The 12,646-nt window shown below is 49.3% G+C and overlaps 4 protein-coding genes across 4 annotated transcripts; 3 read left to right on the forward strand and 1 right to left on the reverse strand.

The window, feature by feature from the left end:
• The first annotated feature begins 345 nt into the window (after window positions 1-345).
• Window positions 346-2,033, forward strand: BCR38DRAFT_119751 (uncharacterized protein). The gene is made up of 2 exons (XM_040853460.1): window positions 346-1,131; window positions 1,838-2,033. The coding sequence occupies exons 1-2, from the start codon at window positions 595-597 to the stop codon at window positions 1,874-1,876; spliced, it is 576 nt and encodes a 191-aa protein (XP_040709933.1). The 5' UTR covers window positions 346-594; the 3' UTR covers window positions 1,877-2,033.
• Window positions 2,034-2,985: 952 nt separating this feature from the next.
• Window positions 2,986-4,090, forward strand: BCR38DRAFT_414607 (carbon-nitrogen hydrolase; the record flags this gene model as incomplete). The annotated part of the gene is made up of 2 exons (XM_040858952.1): window positions 2,986-3,953; window positions 4,030-4,090. The coding sequence occupies 2 exons, from the start codon at window positions 2,986-2,988 to the stop codon at window positions 4,088-4,090; spliced, it is 1,029 nt and encodes a 342-aa protein (XP_040709934.1).
• Window positions 4,091-7,818: 3,728 nt separating this feature from the next.
• BCR38DRAFT_490752 (uncharacterized protein) lies at window positions 7,819-10,830 on the forward strand (the record flags this gene model as incomplete). The annotated part of the gene is made up of 2 exons (XM_040864563.1): window positions 7,819-8,050; window positions 8,102-10,830. 2 exons carry the CDS (start codon window positions 7,819-7,821, stop codon window positions 10,828-10,830), a joined length of 2,961 nt encoding a protein of 986 aa, XP_040709935.1.
• A 128-nt stretch (window positions 10,831-10,958) lies between these two features.
• BCR38DRAFT_119772 (uncharacterized protein) lies at window positions 10,959-11,579 on the reverse strand. The gene has a single exon (XM_040853461.1). The coding sequence runs from the start codon at window positions 11,541-11,543 to the stop codon at window positions 11,088-11,090; it is 456 nt and encodes a 151-aa protein (XP_040709936.1). The 5' UTR covers window positions 11,544-11,579; the 3' UTR covers window positions 10,959-11,087.
• Window positions 11,580-12,646: the final 1,067 nt, after the last annotated feature.

Consider the following 12,646-nt stretch of genomic DNA (forward strand, 5'->3'; position numbering starts at 1 on the left):
GAGGGAGATTAATAAGTGCCATCCTGTTCCCTATTATATGATTAGTGACTTGAGGTATAGTACAAATTCAAAACACCGAGTGTCAAAATATCAGCCCGAGAAGATATACAGGGTGTTTCACACATGCACAACTTTTCACTCATAAGTTACTACTTAATACAAATGAGTCTTACTCTATTTATATACGGGCAAGCGTTTAGAGATTCTCATATAAGGAATTACCCTCGTTTCATTCTGGTTCAAAACCGCGAGCTAGACAAATTAGGACACACGATTATTTCTCATTAGCCGAGCCTATTCATACACATGAGGGCTGGTTTCATCTCAAGTGATCTATCTCCATGCACGCAGTGCGTGAAGCCTTGTGACTGCTGCAGAGAGCCCGCCGAAACCCAATACGCCATACTGCGGGGTATCGGAACTTGGTTGATTAATGTTATCCAGTCTTCCCTCGTGCTTGCCTTATTATACTTGCTTACCAGTCATTTGTGGAGCCCTCACGCGCCGACCCTATTCAAATCCCGAACGTTCGAAACCCCTCACTTAGAAATTTAACCTCAAAACTCAAGACTCATTCAACCCTCATGATTCGGAATGGCAAACCAAAAGATTCGTCTCGCGACTGCCTCGCCAGGGACTCAGGCTACCACTAAAGAGACCGTCGCTCAACTGCAACAAATCGCCAAACGAGCAGCAGCAAACAATGCCGATATCTTGCTCCTGCCCGAAGCTTACCTAGGAGGTTACCCACGAGGATCAGACTTCGGATGTAAAGTCGGCGCTCGCACCGCAGATGGGCGCGATGAGTTTCTGCAGTACTTCAAGGCCGCCGTCGACTTGGGTGACACTGTGGGTAATGGAGCCGGGGCCGGCGATGCCTGGGTGAAGAGACGACTTGGAGGCGGGAGCAGCAGCGAGACTGGGAACTATTCAGAAGCGATCAACGCGAAGGGTGAGACCGCATCGCAGCGAGGAGATGGTACCAGGGAGGAATTGGAACGTATTGCGAGGGAGACGGGGGTTTTCATTGTCGTCGGGCTTGTCGAGAAGGCGGGCGGGAGTCTGTACTGTGCCGCGGTTTACGTATGCCCCAAGTTGGGTATCATTGGGAAGAGGAGGAAGGTCCAACCTGTAAGTACAAGTTTGTCTTGTTCTGTCTTGCTCCGTCTTGCTCCAAGTGCTGGCGGTGCTGTTTAATTTTTGCCTGGTCAAAACGGAAGCCATATTACGGTGGGCCCCGGGCTCATTAACAACGGTACTGCATCGTTGGATCATGAGGAACTATTTACCACTTGTTGTGCCGCCGGCGCGCCGCCTCCACCAATCAAGCCTGCAGGACAAGAGGTTCTTGCATGATGACAGCCACGTCGAATATCAGTAACGACATCTTCTTTGATAGTCAACAACCACTCATGTAACGAAATATTTGGAACTGGCGACGATAGGGTCTTTCGAACTTCCTTGGTCAGCTGTTTGCATACAATGGACGGCTCCCCAGACTCCCTGCGACCTTCAGCTACAGCTTTCTCCGGGAATACGGGCAAGCGTTATGCAACCTCATCAGATTGGGAAATACACAAAACCACCATCGAAAGACTATACGTTGAAGAGAACAAAACGCTCCGCCAAGTTATCGACATCATGTCCTGCTATTAGGACTTCAATGCGACGTAAGTCAAATCAAGAGCCTGTTTTGAATCTAGATTTTCATTGCGACTAACCATAAATAGGACGAGCATGTATAAAAAAAGAATCAAAGCCTGGAGCATCGATAAGCAGTTGAAAGAGCCAGAAGTCCTTCAAATATACAGTCGCTTACTCCACACACGTGCTGCAGGGAAAGTGTCTGAAACTGTCATCAGAGGAAGGGTCATAGAGGCGGAGAGGATACAACGATATCTGGAACGTAGCGAGAAAACTCTTTCCTGATTGCTCATTCAACTGCCCGAGGGTGAGACTCGGCCATCTCTCATTTCAGTCTAAACACCATCGCCACCTTTGCGAGCCTCGCTGAGTCCGCCTCCAAGCATACGCAGATTGGAGATCATATTGACTGCTGCCCGAGATCATATTCGAGCTTGTGTTCCCGAACCGGGTGACCTTTCAGTAGAAAGTATCATCTCAACTTCCCATGGGATCGAAGATGTATGTGGACACTTCCAGGCTGCTGCAACGAACCAAGAACCCGCCACTGGCTTTTTTTTGGTCACCTGGATCGCGCGTTTGACCAGCTCACTCGCGTTATAAAACAAGACTCACCCGATCTCATGGCAGATATTTTCAATTTGAACCGCCTGCTAGCTGAAATTGGGCGGGGCATGTCAAAGATATTTCAGAAGTATGTCGCCCAGCTGGCCCCTATTGTCCTCGGTATCAACCATCCTATCTCCATCATCTGGAATAGGCTTTTGGAATACTCAGAGGATGGGCACTTGGACGCGTTAGCAAAGGTCCTGGAGCTGGTTCATTCCGAAATGCTTATTCGGCTTGGCCCCGGACACAAGTGGACAGTGAGGTTTCTACTGAACTCTGTCATTCCTTCCATAACCCTCGGGCTGGAGGCTAAGCAGAGGAGAGTAGCCACCTGGCTCGAAGATCTTCGAATGAAGGCCGACCCGATGTCGCAAATTCGCCGTGTCGAAGTCCACCTGGCCTAGCTCCTGTGGGTGAAACATTACCGTGAAGATCGACTTTATGAAGCCGAGAAATCACTCAGTGTGATTGAATATACACCACGCCTTCGGGCACTGGTTTCTGAGACTCCCATGGTTCATGCCCAAATATCGTTTAAGATTGCTTTGACTAAGCTGGCCCAAAACGATTTGCGCGGAGCAGGACTCGACTTCCAACATGCCGTGCAGATTTCAAGCATAGAAGGGTCTAATAAATTGTACTATCTGAGACAACTTTACACCTTCTATCACGATACAGACCAGTTTGAACGGGCGGCAGAAGTTCGGCGTGACCTGATCAGCGATCTTGGCAATGGGCATTAGGACATTTGTTTCCTTTAAGCCTGGTATCGCATGGCCAGAAACTCGAACTACAACACTTGGAGCACCACTCACCATAATAGCCCTGATAGGACTAAGAACACTACGCTCTTTCAACAAAAAAAGAAAACAAGAAAAGAAAGCTAACAAACAACAGACCGGCACTGAACGACTAATCTGGGCTCAAGGCTCGACAGCAACCCTCAAAGCCGTCAGCACCACCATACGCGGCGTACGCATCAATCTAGCCGCTGCTATCTGCTGGGAGAACTATATGCCCCTTTTACGCCAGGCACTCTACGCGCAGAATATCAACCTCTACCTCACGCCCACAGCAGACAATCGTGACGCTTGGCTGGGACTCATGCGTACGGTGGCGCTTGAGGGACGCTGTTTCGTAGTCAGTTCGAACATGTGTATCCCTGGCGACGACCAGATTCAGGTTGGGCATGACAACGGCCACCCCATCGTCGAAGGCTATGGGGAAAGTTATGCGGTTTCTGGAGAAGGGAGGGAAAGGGTTAGACGGAACTCGTGTATGACGGAAGAGGGCTTCGAAATCGCCCTCCCCGGGACAGGGGCAGGGGCAGTAAAGCCCAAGAAGGTGAGGAGAAAGTCCATTTTCGATGAGGACGGGAACGAGATTATTATTTCGTGTACTTGCACTGGTAGTCACTACTCCGCCGCCGCTATCGACGAGGAGAGCGAGGTGGACAATGCGGCAGCAGCTGCCAAGACGAGCCATGGCAGAGCTGTTACGGCTAAGGTGAATGGGGCATCGTCTAATAAACAGAGCGCCAATTTCGTGTCCCGTGGCGGCTCCTGCATCGTCTCGCCTTTTGGCGACGTCGTGGCCGGGCCACAGTGGGAAGATGCGCAAGGGTTAATTTACGCTGATGTGGATTTTGATAATTGTATTCGGGGCAGGTTGGACCTTGATGCTGCGGGGAGTTATTCGAGGTGTGTATTTCATCCATTGTCCCTTCTCGGAAACGGAAATAGGGTTTCAGGGGTAACATACTGACAAGATGTTTAGGAACGATTCTTTTAAATTCTCGGTTGAGGGGCTCGATCTCGATCCGTTGCCGTATTATTGAGAATAGTACGATATGTGACTTTGGGCAAGAGAATTGGAAGGCAGCATTTCAGAGGATTTCAGAATGTCGGAGTGCCACGTCATATTGTCTGTATTTTGGGAAATAACCGGTTCTAATATTTGCGTTTTGTAAATCGAGCCTTTTTGCAATGCTATTTTCGTAACTATGAATATCGAGTCTATCGTGTAGGCGACACAATATTGGACTCCATAGACGGGGATGGAGATGTTACAATCTTAGAATATCAGAATGTCTGTAGTTTCAAAAGAATAGTGGGTTTAGTGCAGTGCCTGAATGAGTCTCCGTAGAGATATATATAAGGCTTAAAGGGGCTCTTATAGTAGCCGAGGGAGACGATTTACTTAATTAGAAAGATATACATATAGAGCTAAGGTAAGAAATGTGGTAGCAGGGTAGTTACGTAAAGAGGACCGAATCACGTACACGCTACTATAATAACAACGGAAATCCCGGTTATAATACGCGAATCTATAAAGAAGATATATAATTAATTAATTATTTAGATACCGATTAATTTAAATTAATTTATAGCGTTATATTCACGTAATTATACTTGAAAGTTATAGTATACTGAAAAGTGCGCGACTAGCTTATGAACCACGTTACATATATTCTTTTTATATAATTATCCTATTTCATTTCAAATTAGAGCATATTCATGGGCAGCTACGTACGGCCTTGGATATGAAGGAGTACTAGGCAGGCAGGCACGGATTGCAGTATTTAAGTACCCCTCGGGGGCTACCTGGGATTGGTCCCTCACGCACCTTCGTAATACCAATACAGCTTCAATACTTGGAATTCGACATTATTCGCAAATAGGTCGAATTTTGGGGGGAATTAGGGGGCATATGGAGATTGCTAAGGGTTACCGGAGCATATGGTACTCTTCATGTTTAAGTGTCAACCAAAACTTCTATGTTGGCACATACGTGAAATGAAACATTGAAGCTATACCCGATAATTCTCTCTCAACTCTGGATCAAAGCAAACTATCATTTTGTGTGGATTGATGTAAGGTTGTGAATGAAAGAACGGTATAAAGGGTATCTATTTTGGTTCTCTTTATAATCATTGCCAATAAACGGTACTCCCAGTTCCAGTCTCCTCCTTACCCCAATCCTGCCCTTGTAAAGTCCTCGGTCCGAATATAACAACAAACTTGGTGAGCTTCAGCCTCCACGTATCCAGCTGGCTCATTCAAGAATTATCCCATTGTCCTGTAGCAGGTTTCCTCGATTGGACTCATCATAGTCTCCGTAATGTTCATGCTGCTGATATTCCTCAAATCCCCCATAACACTTGCCCGAAAGGAGCCCGAACATCACCGCCTTGACGTAGTTTATTCGTATCTTGAGCGGTTGCGCGAAAATGTCTCAGGGGCTCTTACTTCGCATCCTACAACACAGGCTGATGTCTGGCATAATTATATATTTCAGACGGTGATCTACTCCTTGCGAACGGGAACGGTATTCTCATCCTTCTCCGCGAGCGAATCCTTTTCGGGAATCTCGAGTGGGCTGACCAGAGGGCTGGCGACTCCTCCGGGGCTCCCACTCATACTGTCTGGTCGTCCGTGGCCGAGGAGACCGCTGCGCACACTGGCGGCATCCCCAGTCACGCTGGGTTTACCATAGAAGCTATTCCTCTCACTTGGCAAAGTTGGTGCAATGCCAGTGTTAGAATAGATGCTGGTTCTCTCATTCCCCGGTCCGATTCGTGGGGTGGTCTGATGCAAGCTGGGGGTTGCGGGTATGTTAGCGCCTCCATCGACATTTGCGCTGAGGACACTCAGAGGCAGACTTTCGCGACTACCGCCCCATAAGGATGAAGGCGCAAGAGCGCGTACCGAAGCATCGGTATCAAACGATCTCCGTCGACGTCTCTTACTAGAAGATGCAAGAGTGAGTATAGAGGCGTTATCCGTGAGGAGGTTGTTGGCAGTGGCCTGATTGTAGGTGGTGGGTTGACCTGAACCTGGAACCGCGCCCGTGTGCAGTACGAGGTGTGGCGGTATTGCAGACGCAGGCGATGCTGTAGGAAAGGGCTGGCTAAACTGGATCGCCTGGGTTGTGGTATTCTGAGTGGGTGGCTGTCCCTGATTTGCAGGGCCCGGGACAGCCATGGACTGAATGGTGGTGAGGGTGGTGGTCAGAGATCGCACTGATGGGGCTGGTGAGGAGAAGGTGCTGTCGCCTCCTCTTCTCGAATCCAATCCGCCATTTGCTGTTCTGCTGGTGCCCGCGACGGAGGATGCCATGTGTGATGGCGCATTGATGGAATGTGATGCTTCGTGATCGGTCGATACGGTAGCAGCCACTGACAAGCCACCAACGGTAGGAGGGGCCATGCCCTCTACCGATGAATGGACAGAGCGATACGAGCCATCCGACGTCATGCCTGTATGGTTTGTCGACATGGAGGGCTGGCTGTGACCGGTGCCGACTCGTCCAGACTGAGGGTAGGGGTTGTTCTGCTTCGAGATGCGTTTCTTAGACGCTTTGGGTGTGCTTTCTCGCTTCGAAGTGCTGGGGCGAGCTCCCTCAGCAGATGAGGAGCCATTTTTGAAGTTGGCGAGCTTCTTGACCCAAGTTGAGAACGGTCGTCGGCGGCCGGAACGCTCATGTCGGTCTAGAAGTCTCATTAGAACGGCAGGACGATGATGGTTGGGATGTTGAATGGCGGGCGAGGCGGCGCATCTTGGCATGGCCGATGGTAACGAGAGAAGGCTAGGAATTCAAGAAGAGGAGTGTTTACCGGTAGGAAGAGGTGGTGAGGATTCAGACAGGGCCATTGTTTGTCTAAGGGGCGCGAGTGGTGTATCTTCGGAAGAGAGAGATAATGGCAATGACGCGCGCAGCGGCAAGGCAGGCTCGAGCAATGAACTCGATAAGGGCGGCGGTAAGGTTGGTCCAGACAGGGACAAGGCGATAAGCTGTCGAAATGACGGGGAACGAGGGTCTTCAACAATGGGACATGAAACTTAAAAGGTTAGGTCGTCAGTGCCAGAGCCCAAAGGCAAGCGACGGCCGGACTTAGCGTTCTTGCCGAAATCGAAATGGGGAAGTGTGGTATTGAGGGAGGAAGGCGGCCGCCGCGGAGTTTATAAAGGACAACCAACAAAGTGCAAACGAAATACAACAAACAGTGGGACGGGACAGGGAGTATGGTCTAATTGTTCGGCGCATCAAAATCACATCATGTTTCTATCGCCAATGCCTCATCGGAAACATTGAACCTGGGGGGTTGATTCAGCTCAGCGAGGATTTAGCACCCAGCAGAGCCCCAATTCCCGTACCCCAACTTCGGCGCAGAGCACAGAACCACTACAGACGTCATAAGGATCAGCAAGACAGGGCTCTAGGGTCGAGCTCTTGGCAGCACTTATTAAACACGTGATCTTCAACATCTAGATTTAGGTCACGCCTAATGTCAAAGTGACGGTCAGTTCGCAACTGCGTATTATTGATTGTCACTGTTGATGAGCTCATGAAGCCTTTGAGTTTGCAATCGCAAATCGTATCGATTTGGAGGTTATAACAGGATGCTAAAGGCGGTAGTTTGCGGTGAAGCTGCGCAGCTACTGGACCCAACAGCTTTCCAACCTCCAACCACCTCCTAACGAAGCCAGTCCGGGAACTGCAAACATGCAACTCGGTAGTTGATGTTAGCTGATATGAGCCATCGTCAACCAAGCCCACAAGGCCATGTCGATCCAGCAGCTGCCCGAACATGTCATTGCGCAGATCAAGTCCTCCACCACAATAACGTCGCTGAACGAGGTGATATGTGGGTTGGTCAAGAACTCTCTCGACGCAGGCGCTACCAAAATCACCGCTACCATCGACTATTCCCGCGGGAACTGCTGTGTTGAAGACAATGGAAGCGGAATCCTTCCCGTCGAATTCGGTCAAGGTGGCAGCCTTGGCAAGCTTCACTGTACGTGTGGAAATGACGTCGACTTAGCTTTAAGGCTAATCTTCATACTAGACACATCCAAGTTTCCAACGCGCCCTGAAGTCCATGGCAGATCTGGTACCTTTCTTGCGTCTCTGGCTGCTCTGTCTCTCTTGGCCGTAACCTCGCATCACCATGAATATCGTTCGCACAACTCCATCAAGATCCACAATTCAGAGGTTTTGGCACGTCATACCCCAACTCCACCAGAGCAGCAGTTTCTCGGCTTTAGCCATGGAACCCGAGTGACAGTTCGTGACCTGTTCGGGTCTATGCCCGTGAGGGTCAAACGACGCGCTGCTCGGGATGACAAAGTGACAACTAGTAGAGATTGGGACCGTATGAAGCGTGCTGTTGCAGCTTTATTACTCGCTTGGCCGTCACAATGCAGTATTTCCATTCGTGATTCCGTAAATCAGCAGACTGTCGTGATACGGGGTGATGAACTCCACAAGGGCTGTTCAGATAAGAAGCGACGCCCAGAACTTCTCTCTCGCGTCTGCAAGATTCTCTGTCAAGCCGGGTTGTCGGAAGAAAGCTACCTGGATTCATGGGTTCACCTCAAGGCATCAACTGATCAGCTCTTCATGAGCGGCGCTGTGTCTCTCACACCCGTTGCCACAAAGCGGATACAGTTCATTAGTGTTGGTATTCAGCCAGTGCCTAATGAACATGGCTCAAATGTCCTATATGAAGAAATCAACCGCTTATTTGCGAATTCCAGCTTCGGGATGGAAGAGGAAGCCAACGATGTCGACGAGGCTGAGAAAAGCCGACGAAAGGAAGACCGCCGGTACAAAACAGATGGGTATACTGCTAAAGAGCTCCGAGGCAAGAAGGATGTCGAGAGATGGCCCATGTTCTACATCAGGATTTGCTTTGCTGCGTCAGGCAAGCAATCCAAGATCCATGATGTTGATGAAGTCCTGGACGAACAACGACAAAACTTAAGAGTAATCATCGACGTGCTAAACGCCATGGTTTTCGAGTTTCTCAAGAAACATCATTTTCGTCCAAAGCAATTCACAGGAAAAGGGGACGGGACAGCAGCCCGCTCAGACTCCCGAGGTACTAGCTCTGGAACAACATCAAGTAGTGACACTCGGCTGGTAATGTCTCGACCATCTTCAGCACTGGCTCCACGGTCAAGTAGAAGGCTCGTCTCCGACACTAAATCCGCCGTTCGAGACCTGGCGACGACGAGGCTCCGCCTGCCTCCGGCCAATGAATCACGACCAAGATCAGAATCGCCCTTCGACATGTGGTCTAGAATAAAACACGGGCGAGGGAGCTTCAAATTCTCCAAGGAAACAGAAATAACGCTACCGGAAACGGTGTCATCGGATGGAAGTCACAATTCGAGCGAGACAAGAGGGCGGGCGTCGCCATCACCGCTTATTGATCCGTCTGGCAACCTTTTACGTCCACCCTTTATGGAAGTTGAGACTCTTTCTACTCCAGTGTGTGATAAACAGGCTCAAGGTACTCTACACCAACCAGAAGAGAATACGCAGCCTAGGAATAGTGGCGAAATCATATGGTTAAATCCCGTGACAAAGCAAAGGTCCATAGTCGATTCTCGTACCGGATTTATCATCGCACCAACAGATGCAACGATGGGCATGTCACGGCCTAGAAACCAAACATCTCGTCTATCATCGGGAAAAAGGCGTCGACTTCAGGAGCCAACACTAAAAGAAGAGACCGGGGTCTGGCTGAAGGATATCTTCTCGTCCTGGGAGAACCCGGTGTTCCAGCCGGCGGAGCCACCAATTCCTGTGGCAATAGATGAAACCAAAATACTTAACTCTAGTGGAAGTGGAACAGCCAATGCGTGTCACGGATGCCATTTCTCATCATACGGGGACGTTTCGGGCGTTCGGGGCAAAGTCTCAAAGAAATCCTTGCGAGATGCCGAAATCATCGCTCAAGTGGACCGCAAATTCATACTCGCGAGGATTTCATCCGTCGGGGAAATGGCAACGTCTTCCAAACGGCATGATATACGGTCATCTCTACTGATCATCATCGATCAACATGCGGCCGACGAACGGGGTAAAGTCGAGGCATTGATGAGAGACTATTTGGAGCCCCTTCGATCAGAATCCTCATCAGATGTCAGAGCCCGAACTGAGCTCCTGGACAAACCATTGCGATACGATATCTCAAGCCCGGAGCATTCCCTTTTCGAGCGATACTTGTCGCATTTCGAACACTGGGGCATCGTGTACCAGCTGTCACCCATCCAGACCGCAGCCCCTCGGCCGAACGAAAAGCGCTTGTCGCACCTCAAAGTCCTTCGTCTTCCCCCCAGTATTGCAGAAAGGTGCCGCGCTGAACCTAGTCTCCTCATTGAATTGCTGAGGAAAGAAGTCTGGAAGCTCGATGAGGAAGGCTGGGGCCCGGCCGGTACAGCTCTGCTACACACTGAGCACACAGACCCCGTCAGTGAGCCGGAGCTACACTGGTTGGCGAGATTCCACGGCTGCCCAGAAGGAATTCTGGATATGATTAACTCGAGAGCCTGTCGCAGTGCCATCATGTTCAACGACGTCCTGTCTGTTGACGAGTGCAAGAGTCTTCTAAAACGGCTCGCCGACTGTGTGTTTCCTTTCCAATGTGCTCATGGAAGGCCATCAATGGTTCCTTTGATAGATCTGGGCGATGATCCGATTCAGGAGTATGAAAAGAACGAGGGGATAGGGTATGGTGCCGCTTTCAGGAGGTGGAAACAGGAGGTGGAAAGTGTCCATGGCGGATAGTTGTCGAGGCTTTTGGGACGTGTAGGCAGATTTTGGCGGGTGTAACCGTTGACTTGTTCACCTCGCCCCCTCTTTCAAAGCTGCTTCAGTCCCAAAATCCCAGTTGGCCCAACAAAAGGTCGTACTCAGACACTCCTCCGGGGAGATTGGGCGCACGACGAGGACCTTACCGGCGGCTACGTAAATATGGTACAACTCACCGTTGACCATGATCAAGGTGCGGTTGGAATAGTGCGGCGCCACTCCGTCGATGGACTTTATATAGCAGTCAACGCAGAAGCGCATGAAAGCCTCACGGCCATCTCGGCCGCGGGGGTCCGTTCGGATGCAGTCCGAGAACTTCGGGGCTTGGCTGGGACGCAGGCAGGTGCTGCATCGTGGGAGATAGGATTAACTGAGTACTTTTGTTTTGTTTTCATATTTGAGTTTTGACGAGGGATTAGGAAGTGTCGATTTGTGTTGGGGGACGGAGGTTTGGGAAATGAGGAGAATAGGGAAAACTTGGATGAGACAAGCTCCTTCGTTGTTCTCATTGCTGTTGTTGAAAATGTGGGAAACGGGTCGAAGTAAACAATGCCATGGGGTGAACGTACAGCATACAGGCCTTTAGACCGCGCAAACGACGATATCTTTTCGAGGTTTAGGATCTGCTCGTGAATCCAGGCAGGAGAAATTAAGACATATCGGCATGCGACTACGTTCACACTGCACATAGGGAGAGTGACCCCCAACGGGTCTCCATACGCCCCCATGTTCCTACCAAAACTTAACCTATTTACGAATACACTATACTTCGAAATAAAATCGGACGAGGTCTAGTTGTTGTGCAAAATTATAATCCTAGTGTTGGAATCCAAGTACTAGGGGCTGGCTGTACTGGTACTATGAAGGTGTATGAGGACCAATCCCAAGTTGGTCCCGAGGGGTCCCTACATACTACCTGCCTGCCTCGTACCCCTCCACACCCGAGGCCACAACTTCCCACACCTAGTTTTCTTAACTTACTAGAATGCTGAGCTTATTGACAGCAATTGTTTGAGTTCGGTACTGCATTTGCTGTTAGTAGTATCCTGATCCTAATCTAGCTACTCTCAGCCCTGAAACGCGGAGGAAGAAACTCTATACCAACTTTCCTTGCTTATTTATAGGATTAGCAAATAAACAATACTATGCACTGCGTAAGTAGTAGGGATCAAGGACGCTTAGCCTCTTCAAGACTTCATGCAGAATTTGTTGAATGAAAGGACTAGCAGCGCAAATTATACCAGACACTACTAATAGATGAAGTAGCTGAATATTACCAGCATTATCACTTGATGCTTCAGAGCACAATTTAGTTGTGGGAGGCTCGACACTGATATTTTAGCTGGCCTGTAGTGCGATGTCCCTATTGTATGGCAACCTACTTACATAGTAGTGCTATCGCTTTGGTCAGAGTGTATTGAATCAAATGCAAAGTTCTGCAATGTTGAGATCTATATTAGATTGCAACTACTACTAGTTACAAAGTGAACTGTAGATATTGCAGGTTCCAGGGCTCGCAGAAGCATGATTATTTGAAGGTCTAGAACCTTTATATTTCAGTACCGTTTGAGCCTTTGTTTACAGCAGTAACGAAGCACTGACAGGGTCTACACATCTGAGAATAGGAATACTGATACGGACTTCCATCGTCAAGAAAACAGTGTACCTACGTGGTAAAATCAAATAATCGAGTAGTGCCTGGAAGTATTATAATTATTCCCAGTACTGTAGCTTTACATAAAGCAATCAAGTGCACAGATTCAAGCACCTAGACACGATCCACAGCCCAGAC

The sequence above is a fragment of the Pseudomassariella vexata genome, assembly GCF_002105095.1.
Source record: "Pseudomassariella vexata strain CBS 129021 chromosome Unknown BCR38scaffold_24, whole genome shotgun sequence".
Lineage (NCBI taxonomy): Eukaryota > Fungi > Ascomycota > Sordariomycetes > Amphisphaeriales > Pseudomassariaceae > Pseudomassariella > Pseudomassariella vexata.